Source organism: Aethalodelphis obliquidens, unplaced genomic scaffold (genome assembly GCF_003676395.1).
Source record: "Aethalodelphis obliquidens isolate GAN/ISIS:26980383/991018 unplaced genomic scaffold, ASM367639v1 scaffold77, whole genome shotgun sequence".
NCBI classification, from domain to species: domain Eukaryota; kingdom Metazoa; phylum Chordata; class Mammalia; order Artiodactyla; family Delphinidae; genus Aethalodelphis; species Aethalodelphis obliquidens.
Window position 1 is genome coordinate 5104111 of NW_020838021.1, and position 17823 is coordinate 5121933.

Sequence of the window (17823 nt, forward strand, 5' to 3'; positions counted from 1 at the left end):
CCACATTCACAGAAAGATAGACAAGGCGAAAAGGCAGAGGGCTATGTCAGATGAAGGAACAAGATAAAACCCCAGAAAAACAACTAAATGAAGTGGAGATAGGCAACCTTCCAGAAAAAGAATTCAGAATAATGATAGTGAAGATGATCCAGGACCTCGGAAAAAGAATGGAGGCAAAGATCGAGAAGATGCAAGAAATGTTTAACAAAGACCTAGAAGAATTAAAGAACAAACAAACAGAGATGAACAATACAATAACTGAAATGAAAAATACACTAGAAGGAATCAATAGCAGAATAACTGAGGCAGAAGAATGGATTACTGATGTCAAGGTCTGGTTTTACCACTGTGAAACAGAATTCTATATGATCCTAATTGTTGAGACAATATGGAAAGAGGCCAACATCACTACCTTTCCCTACTCTTTCCTCAATTACCCCACTCTCTACTGATCCTAATACCCCCAAATTATCTTTTGTTTTCCTACTAATTCACATCTCAAACCACTATTCCAAATCTCATCACCCTCTCAGAATTTCAATTACTAGTATTAATTTCCTTACAACTAACCATTTACTACTAACAATCCATTCCTCAACTGATTTTTGTTTCTATCCTTATTAAGTCCCATTCTTCACTAACCTTTCACATTATCCATTGGTGTCTTTAAATCTCCACAGCCCCTTTTCTTAATGATTCACAGCCAGTAAAAAGAATAATGTAGATCTCTATTTACTGACTTGGAAAGAGATTCACAATAAATAGGATAATACAGTCCTATATAATGAGTATGTGTGTGTTTGTGTGTGCATAGAGAAAAGTCTATAACAGCACTATTCAGAAGAGATAGGGACTTCCCTGGTGGGGCAGTGGTTAAGAATCTGCCTGCCAATGGAAGGGACTCGGGTTCGATCCCTGGTCCAGGAAGATCCCACATGCTGCAGAGCAACTAAGCCCGTGTATCACAACTACTGAGCCTGCGCTCTACAGCCTGTGAGCCACAACTACTGAGGCTCGCACGCCTAGAGCCCGTGCTCCGCAACAAGAGAAGCCACCACAATGAGAAGCCCATGCGCCGCAACGAAGAGTAGCCCCCGCTCGTCGCAACTAGAGAAAGCCCGTGCACAGCAACGAAGACCCAACTCAGCCAAAAATAAATTAAAAAAACAAAACAAAACAAAAAAACCCCAATGCCTTCTTTAAAAAAAAAACAAATCCCATTTAACTCAATATATGCAAACTTTTGTTATTTCAACATGTAATCAATACTTAAAAAGTTGAGATATTTTACATTTTTTCCCTACTAAATTCAGTGTATATGCTCACAGCACATCTCAGTTTGGACTAGCTACTTTCAAGTGCCCAACAGCCACCTATGGCTACTGGCTGTCATAACGGACAGCACAGATCTGGAAGGATACACACTGAATTGTCCACAGTGTTTTTCTTCAGAAGGAGGGACTGGCCGGGGAGAGCAGAGGTAAGAAATGAGGGATTTTTTACTTTTACCTTTTATTACATTCACAATGAACATTTCTATTTTATAATAAAAAATAATAAAAACTGATGTCAATTGACAGACCCCCCTCTACCATTACTCTAGATGCCCACTAAGAGAACTAACCTTTCCTCTGATAGCAAATCTAATTCCTCTGACTAAAATCTAATTCATCTGCTATTCCTCAAACCCGCCCCCTTCTTCGTGACCCCAATCCCTAAACAATAATCTCTTCACTCTTCACATTTCTATAGCTTCTCACCACGTTTAGTCTCTTCTCACCACCACTATTCAAAGGCTAAGGAAGACTTAACCACTCACTCATGTTTCATGATGTTCAGCTGTGGGAGGGTCTGATTTGGGACCACAAAACTCATTCGTGCGCAGATGTCCTTATAATCCTGATTCCTTCTCTCAAAGTCCTCCACGTGGGCAGCCAAGTGGGAATTGACAACGCAAAAGGTAGTGTTGTGAAATACAAATCTCACAGCTACCCCACCTTTGTTTCCCTGTTAGCAAGAGTAATGATCCACAGTTAGTACAAAGATGCAACTAGCACCTGAACTTCACATGGACATAAATCATAATTGAGCTCATTTCCGAAGTAACTCACCATCTTCCCCATGATTCCAGTCCCAACTGTTTCTGTAGCAACATCACGGATATATCGCCACTGATCCTTTCTGGCAAATATCAGGAGCATCATCCCAACGAGGCGGACCAGTTGAACCTATGAGTCGCAGGGAATTAGAAGAGGTTCATGTTAATACCACTCTTTGCCACATATCGAATTCCCACAACTAATTTTCCACCAAGAAGATATAACCATGCCCTAATCTGAATCCAAATCCTCTAATTTCCCAGTGGGCCTCATAAAGAGAAAACAAAACTTCTCTGGGAAAGCTTTAATCTGGCTCTGACCAGTAGGAGTTAAAAGTCTTTGGAGACAACGAGTACACTCAGCTCTAGATTCATTATTTTAATCACTTTTTAGCCTACCGTGAGTAGGCAGCATAAAAAATTCGAATAATAATGACAAAGCCTCTATCCCAGCTTGTTCCTTTTGCCTCTTCTTCCTAGTTTCTGATTTACAATTTCCTAAGAAATTAAAATGTATAAAATAACACTCCTTTTTACTTTTAAGTCTGTGAACTAGAAATATGTCTGAAATGTGTATTAGTCTATACGAGAGGAATAACATCTTCAGGAGTCTTATCACCTATATCAGCTGCTAGAAGATGCAGATGAAAATTACTTAGACAAATGACTCCTTTTAAAGGGCTTGGTATGGTAGCCTCATAATTAAAATAACTCTTCTGGTAGCCTCTACCACGTGCCTTCTAGAGACCAACAAATTGGGCCACCTTGCTAAAGTCAACTCTATTCTTGACTTACAACCAAGTTTCGAGCTCACTGAAATTCCACAACACTCCTGTTCTTGCTCCAATTCCAAAGCTTGCCCTATGCACCCACATGCTTCAAACTGCTTTTCTGTAAAGCATCCAGTTCTGACCATGTCAGCAAACAATTTCAATCTTAAACTCTCATTGCAAAAATCACTTATCTTATGTGTCATCATTTGAGTTAATTACTGCTATGAGGACAATAAAATTCTTCTTTTCTCCTAAAAACTACCTAAGCAATGAAACTATAAGATCGGGAAACTTAGGGAATTCTTTTTCTAGGAAATAGGAATAAAAAGGATTAGTCTGCCCTATTCCAGTATTACACATGGGGAAGAATTCAATTAAACCACTCTTTTGGAACAAGCTATAGATAACAGAGTAACTTCTAGTGAGTTCTACTTAGTTGTATACTAAAAAAGATAATTCAATGCGGCTTACTTTCTTATACTTGGCTTTGGAATACAAACCCCTCTCCACAGCCAAGGACCACTCTTGTTCCTTCACAGATTCAAAGTAGAAAAAGGCTTCTGTGCTCAAGTCCAGCTCTTGGAATCTGAGAAAACAAGAGGATGTCGGATCTACACACATCCCATAATTATCTCTGACTACCTCCTGTCCCATTTTCTGAGACATTAGATGAAACAATGCGGAAAAGATAAATTTTAGAGAACTGCTCTATTGACTCAGGTGATCAGTAAGGACAAGTAGTTTTCTTTTCAAAAGACTCCCCGCCACAGGTATATGCACAGGCTATGCAAAACACAAACAAAAAAACCTCCATAAGGGATAACAGTAGAGCTTTGCTTATATATCCTAGAAATAGTCACTGTTAGAATTAACCTCAAATCTCAGTTTCTATGAAGTATATAGTTTTCTATGGGTTTTGAGAGGATTAGATGCTTCCTTACACCAATTCAGGTATCTGTTCCTTTATGATCTCACAAATTTGACCCACAAGTTAACTCTCACATATAGTCTACAGTAGGTTTTTACAAATGGTGGGGGGAAAAAAAGCAAAATGTCACATAAACTAACACCAAACATACAGCCAAAATGAACTTCCAGACGCCATTTTACCCAATGCAGTAGATATCGGGAGGATTCGGATCACAGTTCAGCCAAGGTTCTAGCCCACTGTCTGGAGACTGGCCATTCACGTTCCATGTTCCAACAAAGAACCTAATACATGATTCCAAAACATAATTTAAAAACAAAGGTCAAGTGTGGATGGTCACAATAAGCAACATAATTTCTCAAACTGTTTTGCCACACACACACACAAAACCCTCTTGCCTGTAGAAGACAAAGGCAGTGGGCTTATTCTCTCCAAAGTTTACATCAGGTAAACCTACAGAAAGGAACCAAGTCTCTATTTAAAAAACACAAGTTTAATTGCTCTACCACATTTCCTTCCTATTACATTCCATCCAAACTCATATCTGAAGGGAGAGCTTGTGGATGGGAAAGAGGTATCTTCATGCTATAAGGATGTCTAACATGGATAACTATTCCATAAGGAGTTGTAGTTAAATCCAAAAACTCACTTCCCGAAGGATTACAAGGACATCTGTGTAGGAAATTCTGTTGAGACAGATATAGTATTAAGGGGGAAAGCAGAAGGGAAAACTCATGACTGTCTTAACTGTTTACATACAAATATAAGCATCACGGGAAATCTGAAGATCTGGAGGTTTCAGCATAGGGATATAGTCATGACTGAATTAGAATAAATGAGGCATAATGGGATAGCAGATGGGACTGGAATCTTGGACTAAAAGGGTACATGCTGTTCGAAAATAACAAAGAAAAGCGTTGCTGCTTTGAACATCGGGATACACGACACACACCACACGTAGTGAGTCCAGAAAAGAGGATATCACCAAGATGAAATGAAAAATATAATAGAGGAAAGAATCGAAGATAGACCTCCCAATCAAGATGCTTGGGTGAAACTTCCTTCAGTTAGCTTCCCAAAGTAGGTAAATTAAAGTCTAGTGGTAATGGCGGACTTAATTTTCCAATATTGGCAAGAAGAAATTCAGCAGGTCAGATAGATAAACACACTTGCTTATGGAATGTACTAGGAGACAATTCTCTAGTACTTGTGAGCTTGACTTGGTTCTCTAAGAGTGGATAGAAAGGTTAGTAGAGGTGGTATCATTAGTAATTAGAAAATCCAAGGGAAATTATAGCACTTGCATTATTTTGGATATGTACGTTATTGACCAGCATAAAGACAGGGGCTTGAATCAGCTCACCATTCTCTTCTTTATGCTTTTATTCTGAATTAAGCTAATTAAACTAATACCTTAAATACCCAAAGACCATTTTTTCCTATATGTACTAACGTTTAGCCTCAGTAAGTAGAAGAGAGACTAACCTGAAAGTCTGAATGTTGACATATTCTTTCTCTCGCTTTGCCAGGATGTGTTTGATGAGACCCTCCCGCTGCCCAGACTGGGTGTTTGGTACAAAGAGCTTCCACATGGTATTGGTCACCTTGGGCTGTTCCTTGTTAGAAGCTTCCTTTTCACGTGGAAGCCTAGCAAATAAATGAGGAATTCAAAAGTGAAATTGCCTTAAACAATTCCCATGTGTGTCTCACACATGGGAAATCTGTTTCAACATAGGACTTACATTCTATTCACTGAAGACGGTGGGGGTGGCGGTTCCCGATGAACCCCTGTAGGCTGATTCTGCAAATTTATTCTCTTGTCCAAATTCAAAGATGAAAAATTATCCTCAAATCCAAGAAGCCCTGAAGGACACAGAACCCAGAGTGGAAGGGGGGAAAAGATAACATCCAACTTATCCAGGATTGATAGGACTTTGCTTTGATCAGCGGTTTTGGTTTGATCACTATTTGCTCAGTGGCATTACCAAACAGAAAGGTATAAAAGTAGTGATAACGTAGATTGGGGGAAGAAGCACATCTGTCCCTGAAGCACTGACATATTAACTAGAATGACAGTAAGTTACGTTAACTTGGAACGTGAATAATAAGAGCTAGTCTTTATAGAAGACTTTTAGCACAATGCCTGGTTGATAGTAAGGAGCTATATCATTATCTCACTTAATTGTCACAAAGACCTCATGAGGTAGGTGCTATTAAAAATCTTCCTATGTTACAGAAAAAGAAACAGAAGCTCAGAGTTGTCAAAGTAATTGGACCAAGGTCATATAACTAGTAAGTCAGAGAACGGGGATTCAAACCCAGGTAGTCTGGCTCCAGAGCCTGCACTTTTTACCCCTCTGCTAAGCTGGCACTGAAAGAGCTAATGTGCCACAGAAAGGATCAGGAGTGAACGTGAGTCAGTGGGTACGGACTTGATAAAACCACTCCATAGGAGAAGGTATCTGACACTGACATTAATCCACATTATCTTATCTGCCCAGATAAAATCTATTGACTCTGCAATAATCATAGCAACCAGGGAAAAAAAGAATCTTTTCAGTACCTGAAAAAACAGAGTTGTCCTCAGTGTCTAATTTCTGGTACCAGCTAGATGAGTCCTTTTGCTCTGGAACAAGAAGTAGAGAATCCTAAAGATGCTACCAGAAAACTATTAGAGCTAATCAATGAATTTGGTAAAGTAGCAGGATACAAAATTAATGCACAGAAATCTCTGGCATTCCTATACACTAAGGATGAAAAATCTGAAAGTGAAATCAAGAAAACACTCCCATTTACCACTGCAACAAAAAGAATAAAATATCTAGGAATAAACCTACCTAAGGAGACAAAAGACCTGTATGTAGAAAATTATAAGACACTGATGAAAGAAATTAAAGATGATACAAATAGATGGAGAGATATACCATGTTCTTGGATTGGAAGAATCAACACTGTGAAAATGACTCTACTACCCAAAGCAATCTACAGATTCAATGCAATCCCTATCAAACTACCACTGGCATTTTTCACAGAACTAGAACAAAAAATTTCACAATTTATATGGAAACACAAAAGACCCCGAATAGCCAAAGCAATCTTGAGAATGAAAAACGGAGCTGGAGGAATCAGGCTTCCTGACTTCAGACTATACTACAAAGCTACAGTAATCAAGACAGTATGGTACTGGCACTAAAACAGAAAGATAGCTCAATGGAACAGGATAGAAAGTTCAGAGATAAACCCACGCACATATGGTCACCTTATCTTTGACAAAGGAGGCAGGAATGTACAGTGGAGAAAGGACAGCCTCTTCAATAAGTGGTGCTGGGAAAACTGGACAGCTACACGTAAAAGTATGAGATTAGATCACTTCCTAACACCATACACAAAAATAAGCTCAAAATGGATTAAAGACCTAAATGTAAGGCCAGAAACTATCAAACTCTTAGAGGAAAACATAGGCAGGACACTCTATGACATAAATCACAGCAAGGTCCTTTTTGACCCACCTCCTAGGGAAATGGAAATAAAAACAAAAATAAACAAATGGGACCTCATGAAACTTCAAAGCTTTTGCACAGCAAAGGAAACCATAAAGAAGACCAAAAGACAACCCTCAGAATGGGAGAAAATATTTGCAAATGAAGCAACTGACAAAGGATTAATCTCCAAAATTTATAAGCAGCTCATGCAGCTTAATAACAAAAAAACAAACAACCCAATCCAAAAATGGGCAGAAGACCTAAATAGACATTTCTCCAAAGAAGATATACAGAGTGCCAACAAACACATGAAAGAATGCTCAACATCACTAATCATTAGAGAAATGTAAATCAAAACTACAATGAGATATCATCTCACACCAGTCAGAATGGCCATCATCAAAAAATCTAGAAACAATAAATGCTGGAGAGGGTGTGGAGAAAAGGGAACCCTCTTACACTGTTGGTGGGAATGTAAATTGATACAGCCACTGTGGAGAACAGTATGGAGGTTCCTTAAAAAACTACAAATAGAACTACCATATGACCCAGCAATCCCACTACTGGGCATATACCCTGAGAAAACCATAATTCAAAAAGAGTCATGTACCAAAATGTTCATTGCAGCTCTATTTACAATAGCAAGGACATGGAAGCAACCTAAGTGTCCATCGACAGATGAATGGATAAAGAAGATGTGGCACATATATACAATGGAGTATTACTCAGCCATAAAAAGAAACGAAATTGAGCTATTTGTAATGAGGTGGATAGACCTAGAGTCTGTCATACAGAGTGAAGTAAGTCAGAAAGAGAGAGACAAATACCGTATGCTAACACATATATATGGAATTTAAGAAAAAAATGTCATGAAAAACCTAGGGGTGAAACAGGAATAAAGACACAGACTTACTACTAGAGAATGGACTTGAGGCTATGGGGAGGGGGAAGGGTAAACGGTGACAAAGCGATAAAGAGGCATGGACATATATACACTACCAAACGTAAGGTAGATAGCTAGTGGGAAGCAGCCGCATAGCACAGGGAGATCAGCTCGGTGCTTTGTGACCGCCTGGAGGGGTGGGATAGGGAGGGTGGGAGGGAGGGAGACGCAAGCGGGAAGAGATATGGGAACATATGTATATGTATAACTGATTCATTTTGTTGTGAAGCTGAAACTAACATACCATTGTAAAGTAATTATACTCCAATAAATATGTTAAAATGAAAAAAAAAAAAAGAAGTTGTGACTGCGCTGGAGAGATAAGGGTTATAGTCAGAATGGAATGACTATTCCATTGAATGGAATATACCATAACCAAAGGCCATTCACTCAGCACTCAAGTGCAGGGGCCAGCGCCATTCTTGAATACAAAGGAAGAGACTAAGAAAATGAGGGCAGCTCTGGGATCATCTGGGACCAGAGGAGGATTACAGTCTGCAGTAAGCTGTCCAAGGAATGAAACTGAAGATTCTGGAAATTGACTCAGTGTCCTTAAAGCTGAATAGACTTATTCCCTAACCTATCCCTGGGGCCATTCCTGAAGAAAAAAAAAAATCGCCTATCAAGGCTCTAGGGGTGAGGTACTTTGCTAATGGCCACTTGCCTCTGTACAGCATGTCCCATGCAAGTAGTAGAAAGAAAACTGCTGAGGCTTGAGTTACCTTCCTGAGCAGCAAGGACCTCTGAGAGGAACTTCAGACAGCGTTCCTCATCAGGGATTTCAAAGCGGCGCTCTCTGGTCCAGTCCCCCTGAATCCGAATTTTGCAGCCACCTAAAAAGAATGGAAATCCATTTACATATAGCTACGGAAAATAATGTTTTCTTGGGATATTTTCAACTTACCAATTTAATAGGAGAAGGTCCAGATTGCAAATATTCCAGACCTCTAACGTGTGAAGCATGCCTATAAGATCAAGGGACTGGGTGTGGTGGTGGTGCTGGGGGTGATGCACAGAGGAAAATCTAGTGAAGGCTGATAAACTGTGTAAATGAGCAGCCCGATAGAGTGATATGGTATGTACTGAAATCACAGTTTCCTACTTTCTGATATATTGCTCAAATGTCACTGTAGGAACCTCCAAAATCTAGCAGAAGATCAATTCCTCAACCACCCTCCTCCCATCTCCTAGCTGGAAATTCCTACCACTTCAAATCCAAATCATATAGTAAGAGTCTCTGAAGTGTGAAGGGAAAAAAGGAAATATGATGTTTTGTTCCTAGGTACAGACTGTACCCAGGCAATTGAATTTATAAGCTAATTAAAAAGAAAAGTATAATGGGATTGGTTTGAATTATTCTGAAAAGAAGCATGTATACCTCATTTACGTCAAGTGAAAAATGTATGTCTTGAATAAACTCACAAAAACAATATAATGACCCATGTCCAGGAGTGGTCTGGTTCAAGTACAGTCAGTTGGAAAACAGTATAATTAGAAGCAAAGTTATCTGGGACTTTAGTTTCTTATGTATATAACATACTGTCTCCCCTTTTCTAATGCCCTCTATTTACCATCAACTGTCTGGATATGGTGACCCAGGAAACCCATGTCCTTGTTTACATTCTTATTTTAACTGATTTATTACATTTATTGCTTTCTCATGGCCCTGGAAACGATAAGCTCCTTAAGGGCAAGAGGCAGGCTGCACATACCGGTTATCCAACACAACACTCTCAATGGTCTCCCAGGGTTGTTTGGGACAGAGGGGCTTCTCAGGACTCAAGACTTCCAAAGCTAAGACCGGGAAAGTCCCAGGCAAACGGGGTCGTCGGTCACTTTATTGATAACAATGACATCAGACTTCACAGACAGAAGGCATTTAATGACTCCCAAACTGGACTCTTTCACACTTGTAAATAACAAAGAGGTGAGAAAATAAAATGAAAATCCTAGTTTCTTATGGTAGAAATCCACTTCTGAACCTTTGACTCTCTCTTTCTTTGCATTTCTTTAAGTTTCTGTATTCACAGATATTTAGTGATCAGAATAAAAGAGATAAACATAGAGAAAAAAATGAAAAAGAAGGCACCCAAGAGGACCAGCAATAAGAAAATTAACGGGGGTGCCTCTGTAAGGTGGAGAAAAAAAGAGGGGGCATGAATAAGGACTGTCAATTAGAGCAGCCTTGAAGATACGATGGGAAAACCTCCTTCAGGGCACAAGTAGTCCTCTCTTTCTCAGATAATTTATATTAAAAGTAGAAAAAAATTTAAAAAGAGCAGTTCCTACCTGATACAGACTTAGAACAAGAACACATATTCTCTCTGTCCCACAATCCTTGAAAGATATATTTTAGCAAATATAAAAAATAAACTGACCCACTTAACGGACAAAAGATTCCAGAAATTGCTTACAAAGTAACACTAGATGCTCTCTCACCACGTTGCATGGGAAACAGGACAAATTACCCCCACCACGCAACCTTCTACTCTCCTCCCTTCCAGCCCCTCTGGCCTCTTTGTGATCAGCAAACACTCCTCTATCTTCAATTTCTCCTCTGAATACTCCCTGCATCTCTCAGTAGTTCTCAACTAAGCGTGCATTAGAATTACCAGAGGCGCTTTTAGGAAATACTGCCACTTGGGGCCCCATCCCAGGCCAAGAAAACAGAATCTCTAGGGGTGAAGCCCAGGCACTGGGAGTTTCTAAAACACTCCTCCAGGTGGTCTAGTGCATCCAGACTGAAAATCAGAGTCACCTGCAAACTGGCTGGGCCCTGAGACTAGCTCCCGCTGCGGCCCTCTGAACTAGAGGCTATTTATAGCCTTTCACACCCTATGTAATTTAAGACTGATGTCCTTATTTGTCCTAATGCCATCTCCAGACCATTCCCTCTCCTCCTCCCTCATGAAAAATCCCTTCTCCTTTGAGGCTCACCCACTGGGCTATGCCAGCTTCTTCCCTTCCCTCCTCTATGGAATCATGTACCAACTTCCCAGAAACTTCCAAATCCAGGCCTGATTAAGACTTCCTCTCCACTCACAGCCCTGCTTTAACTTTGCGTCCCTGAAAAATTAGCACAGAAAGCTCAGTCAACACCTTCAACTTCCTCATCCAACGACCTTGCCCCTCCACCTCAGCCACCTACTCCCTCAGTCCCTACTGGGGCTGCCTCAGTTCTACCCTGGACCTTTCATCACAGAAACACCATCACCTCATAAATCTCTAATTCAAATATCCCACTCTGAACTGTTACTCCTTCCAGCTTACCTGCTCTTATGGGAACCTCCAGCGCACTGATCCCTCCACTTTCTCAGTATCCATTCACTTCCTCCTGCTTTCACTTCCCTTTTTATCAAACAGATGCCATCGTTTCACTCTGTTGCAAAAACCCAGAACTGCCTTACCACTCTCACTCTGTTTTGGCTAACACCTATCTGGCTAACTCCCAACCCTCAGAAATCAAAATAACTGCCTTCTCTGTACTTACGTCTGAGGGAGTAAAACCACACACACACGCACGCACGCACGCACACACACGCGCGCGCACACACACGCGCACACACACACACACACGCGCGCGCACACACACATGCACGCACGCACATACACACGCGCACACACGCACGTGAGCACACACGCACACACATACAACACGCACGCACGCACACGCGCACACACATACACACGCACACACATACATACGCACGCACGCACGCACACGCACACATACACGCGCACACACATACACGCGCATACACATACATACGCGCGCACACACATACATACACACGCACACACACATACACACATACATACAGCACGCACACACATACATACATACACGCACACACGCACACACACACACCATTATAAATTGACTGCTAACCTCAACGGGGCCCTATATGATAGGAAGCAATCTAAGTTTCCATAGTCCACTTGTCTCCCACTACTATTTGGAACCACTATTCACACCTTCTCATTTATCCTCAATCTTTGGATCCCCCTCTTCTCAAGCTCTCTTCTTCATACTTTATGAACTTTACCTCATACCTCAGAGGAAACAGAAGCCATCACATGGAAACCTACCTGTATCTGTACTCATCTTCTCCTTTCTCTTCTGATGCACGAAGGAGGAGTCCTCCTATCAAAGGCCATCTTCTTTTTGAATTGCAACCCCTCAGGTTCTCTCAGGAATCTCACAGTCATTCTCTAGACACCTCCCCCAAGTAGCTTTAACCTCTTCCTCACACAGGCTCCTTCTCATCAGCATTAAAATAAATCATGTTCTAAATCCTCCTCATTTAAAAAACAAAAAACCTTCCTGGACCCCATATCTTCCTCCAACTCCGGTCCACCTCTACATTCCCCCTTTGCAGTCAAGCTTTAAAAGACACACAGTTGCTACCTGCTCACCTGCCATTTCTCTCTTTAATCCACTCCAATATGACTTTGGCTCCTACCACCCCTCTGAAATTGCTTTGTTAAGGTCACCAATGATCTCCATAGTGCTAAATCCAATGGATACTCTTCAGTCATCTTATCAGACCTAGCAGCAGAAATCAACATTTGACCCCTCCTTGAAACAGTCTCTTCCAAAGGCTTCTATGACACCATGCTCATCTAGTTTATCTCTCTCTTTGGTCACTAATTTTAAGTGCCCTTTGAAGCATCTCCTCCTCTATCTGAACTTTAAAAAGTAGAGTGAGTTCAATCTTAAACCTTTTTCTCACTGTGTATCAGCACTGTCCAATAGGACTTTCTGTGATGATGGACATGTTCTTTAACTGCACTGTCCAATATGGTAACCAATGACCCCATGTGGCTAAGGAGTACTTGAGGAGTGCTGAGGAACTGAGAAACTGATTTTCTAATTTCGTTCTAACTAATTTAAATAGGCACATATGACTAGTGGCTATGGTATCTGAGAGCACAGCTCTATATACAGTCACATCATCTCTCATGGTTTCAAATACCCTCTATGTGCTAGAGACCCAGACTTTACCTCTGAGCTTCAGATGCATACATTCAACTGCCAATTTATCACCTACACTCAGATGTCTCAAAGAAATCTCAAAGTAAACATAGCTAAAACTGAATTCGTGACCCCTACCCCAGGAAAACTCATTCCTCCTTCAACGTTCTTATTTCTGCAAATGGTACCACCATCCACATTCATGCCAGAAATCTCGGATTCATCCTTGACACTTCAGCTCACCCCCTGCACCCACACCAACCTCTGTTGATTTAACCTCCAAAAACATTTATCAGATCTGTCCACTTCTCTCCATTCTTACTCTCTAGCTTAAACTACTGAAGGAGGCTCCTAACTGGCACCCAAACATAGGCATAAAATCCTTCATATTCTTTCAATTTTTAAAAATCTGTAAATCCAGATTCCTTATCATGGCTTACGAGACCCTACTGGATCTGGTCCTAGCCTGTCCTACCTTGGTGCCTGAGCCTTATTTCAGGCATCCTGGCCTTCTTTCATTTCAAAGTGTCAAGCTACTTCCCAAATTGGGGCCTTTTCACATGCAGTTCCTTTTACCTGGAATACTCTTCCCCATTTTCACCTGTCTCTTACTTATCCCCTCTGGTCTCAATTTAAATGTCACTTCTTCAAAGAGGCCTTCCCTGAGTACCCTGCCTAATTTAGTTAGCACTCTTATAAACTCTCTGTATTTCTCCTTGATAGCATTTATCAAAACTGCAATTATGGGCAATTCCCTGGCAGTCCAGTGATTAGGATCCTGGGCTTCCACTGCAGAGGGCCTGGGTTTGATCCCTGGTCAGGAAACTGAAATCCCACAAACCACGCGGTGTGGCCAAAATAACCCCACCAAAACAAACCAAAAAACCCCCCTGCAATGATACGACTATACCTTATCAGTTTAAATTCTGTTTCCTTCACTAAGTTTCATGAAGTACCATGACTACATTGCTTTCTGCTATATCCCCAGAACACAGCGCCTGGCACATGAAAGGTATTCACATGTTTATGGAATGCATTAATGGGTTATAGGCATCTACGTGACACTAGCATCAAACAGCACAGAAGCAAGAACCACGGCTGGAGGAGCAACCTTACCTATGCTGTTCTCTACTGATTGTGCAGCACTTAGAATAGTGCCTGGCAAACAGAAGGCACTCGACAAATATTTGTTGAATAATGAATAAAAGAGGGTTTAATATTAGGGAATTAGTGTAATACAGTCCATCAATAGGTCAAATAAGGAAGAACAATATAACCATCTCTATAAATACAAAAGACGTTTGATAAAATTCAATATACATTCACCATTTTAAAAACCACACAAACTTGAAATAAATGCAGTTTCTTAACATGGTTTTAAAAAACCCTATCAAATCAACAGGCAACAACATCCTCAACAGTGAAGCACCACTTGAGGCATTCTCACTGAAACCAGGACCTAAACATAAATCATCATCATTATTTCACGTTGATCTCCAAATTCTTGTTGGTGTAATGAGACATGAAACAAAACTAATAGTTATAGCTACTAGAAAGAGACAAAACTATTATTTGCAGATGACTAGGGCTGTCTATCAAAACCAAAAAAGAAAATAAACAGCCCCCCAAAAATAAAAATAAATTTCTGTAAAGTGGCTGGATAAAAGGTAAATATCTACTGATTCACTTTGTTATACAGAAGAAACTAACACACCATTGTAAAGCAATTATACTCCAATAAAGATGTTAAAAAAAAAGGTAAATATCTAAAATTCAACAGCTGCTCTGTATACTAGTAATAAGCAATTAGAAGATAAGAGAAAAAAGTTTCCACTGACAATAGCAGCAAACAAATAAAATCCATCAAAAAATAGTTAACCTACAAATGTATCATAGCTATGAAGAAACCACAAAATGTTACTGAGAGATATAAAGAGAAACTGAGTAAGTAGAGATAGATATACCATGTTCCTTGACAGTGACTTAATTTTATAAAGGAGTTAATTTAATAAAATTTGGTGCATATCTATGGTGAAATATTAGCCATTAAAAATCATGGTTTTGGAGGAAACAAGATGGCGGAGTAGAAGGACGAGCTCTCACTCCCCTTGCGAGAACACCAGAATGACATCTAGCTGCCGGACAATCATCGACAGGAAGACACTGGAACTCACCAAAAAAGATACCCCACATCCAAAGACAAAGGAGAAGCCACAATGAGACGGTAGGAGGGGCACAATCACAGTAAAATCAAATCCCGTAACTGGTGGGTGGGTGACTCACAGACTGGCGAACACTTATACCACAGAAGTCCACCCACCAGAGTGAAGGTTCTGAGCCCCACGTCAGGCTTCCCAACCTGGGGGTCCGGCAACAGGAGGAGGAATTCCTAGAGAATCAGACTTTGAAGGCTAGTGGGAACTGACTGCAGGACTTCGACAGGACTGGGGGAAACAGAGACTCCGCTCTTGGAGGGCACACACAAAGTAGTGTGCGCATCGGGACCCAGGGGAAGGAGCAGTGACCCCGGGGGAGACTGAACCAGACCTACCTGCTAGTGTTGGAGGGTCTCCTGCAGAGGCGGGGGGTGGCTCTGTTTCACTGTGGGGACAAGGACACTGGCAGCAGAAGTACTAGGAAGTACTCCTTGGCGTGAGCCCTCCCAGAGTCTGTCATTAGATCCACCAAAGAGCCCAGGTAGGCTCCAGTGTTGGGTTACCTCAGGCCAAACAACCAACAAGGAGGGAACCCAGCCCCACCCATCAACAGTCAAGTGGATTAAAGTTTTACTGAGCTCTGCCCACCAGAGCAACAGTCAGCTCTACCCACCACCAGTCCCTCCCATCAAGCCTCTTAGATAGCCTCATCCACCAGATGGCAGAGAGCAGAAGCAAGAAGAACTACAGTCCTGCAGCCTGTGGAACAAAAACCACATTCACAGAAAGACAGACAAGATGAAAAGGCAGAGGGCTATATACCAGATGAAGGAACAATATAAAACCCCAGAAAAACAACTAAATGAAGTGGAGATAGGCAACCTTCCAGAAAAAGAATTCAGAATAATGATAGTGAAGATGATCCAGGACCTCGGAAAAAGAATGCAGGCAAAGATGGAGAAGATGCAAGAAATGTTTAACAAAGACCGAGAAGAATTAAAGAACAAACAAACAGAGATGAACAATACAATAACTGAAATGAAAAATACACTAGAAGGAATCAATAGCAGAATAACTGAGGCAGAAGGGGTGGGGAGGAACAATATAGGGGACGGGGAGCAGGAGGTACAAAGTATTGTAAGATAGGCTCAATATGTATTATACAACACGGGGAATATAGGGAATATTTTGTAATAACTGTAAATGGAAAGTAACTTTAAAAATTGTAAAAAATAAAATAAACTTTTAATTTAAAAAAAGAAGAAATAGATGATCTGAATAGGCCTATATTTATTAATAAAATTGAACCAATAATTAATAAACTTTCAAAACAGAAAGCACTAGGCCCAGATGAATTCTACCAAGTATTTAATACCAATTCTTTACAATCTCTTTCAGAAGATAGAAGCAGAGGAAATACTTTGTAATTCATTGTGTGAGACCAGTGTTACCCTAATACCAAAACCAGACAAAGACATTAGAAGAAAAGTACAGACCAGCATCTCTCATGAGCATAGATGCAAAAATCCTCAACAAAATATTAGCAAATCAAATCCAACAGTGCATAAAATGAATTATACACCACAACCAAGTGGGATTTATCTCAGGTATGCAAAACTGGTTCAACTTTCAAAAATCAGTTATTTAACCCATCACATCAATAGGCTAAAGAGGAAAAATCACATGATCATATCAGTAGATGAAGAAAAAGCATTTGACAAAATCCAACACCCATTCATGATAAAAACTCTCAGTAAACTAAGAATAGAGGGGAAATTTCTTCAACTTTTGTAGAAAGAATATCTACAAAAATCTTATAGCTAACATCACACTTAATGGTGAGAAGCTTGGAGCTTTCCCACTAAGAACAGAAACAAGGCAAGACTTCCCCCTTACCACTGTTTTTTAACATCATAAACTCTAGCAAATGCAACAAGACAAGAAAAGGAAATAATAGGTATACAGATTGGGAAGGAAGAAATAAATTGTCTTTATTCCAGATGACATGATTGTCTATGTAGAAAATCTGAATGCATAGACCAAAAAAAAATAGAAATCCTGGAATTAATAAGCAATTATAGTAGCAAGGTTGCAGGATACAAGGTTAGTATACAAAGTAGTCCATTGTTTTCCTATATACCAGCAATGAATAAGTGGAATTTGAAATTTTAAATGCAATGTCCTTTACATTACCACACCAAAAAATGTAAAATTTATCTATAAATCTAACAAAATATATACAAGATCTATATAAGGAAAACTATAAAACTCTGATGAAAGAAATCAAAGAACTAAATAAATGGAATGATATTCCACGTTCACGTATAGTAAGACTCAATATTGTCAAGATGTTCAGTTCTTCCCAAATTGATCTGCAGATTCAATGTAATCCCAATTAAAACCCCAGTAAGTTATTTTGTGGATATCAACAAATTGATTCTAAAGTTTACATGGAGAGGCAAAAGACC

General features: G+C 40.2%; 1 protein-coding gene across 1 annotated transcript; it reads right to left on the reverse strand.

Moving 5' to 3' along the window:
- Positions 1 to 1800: 1800 nt before the first annotated feature.
- On the reverse strand, positions 1801 to 6438 carry LOC113612429 (inositol polyphosphate 5-phosphatase OCRL-1-like). Its single transcript, XM_027092308.1, has 7 exons — positions 6363 to 6438; positions 5542 to 5662; positions 5285 to 5446; positions 3982 to 4083; positions 3343 to 3457; positions 2112 to 2228; positions 1801 to 2007 (listed from the first exon to the last, which is right to left on the reverse strand). Coding segments are annotated over exons 2-7 (690 nt in total). The 5' UTR covers positions 5544 to 5662; positions 6363 to 6438; the 3' UTR covers positions 1801 to 1815.
- Between the last annotated feature and the right edge of the window lie 11385 nt (positions 6439 to 17823).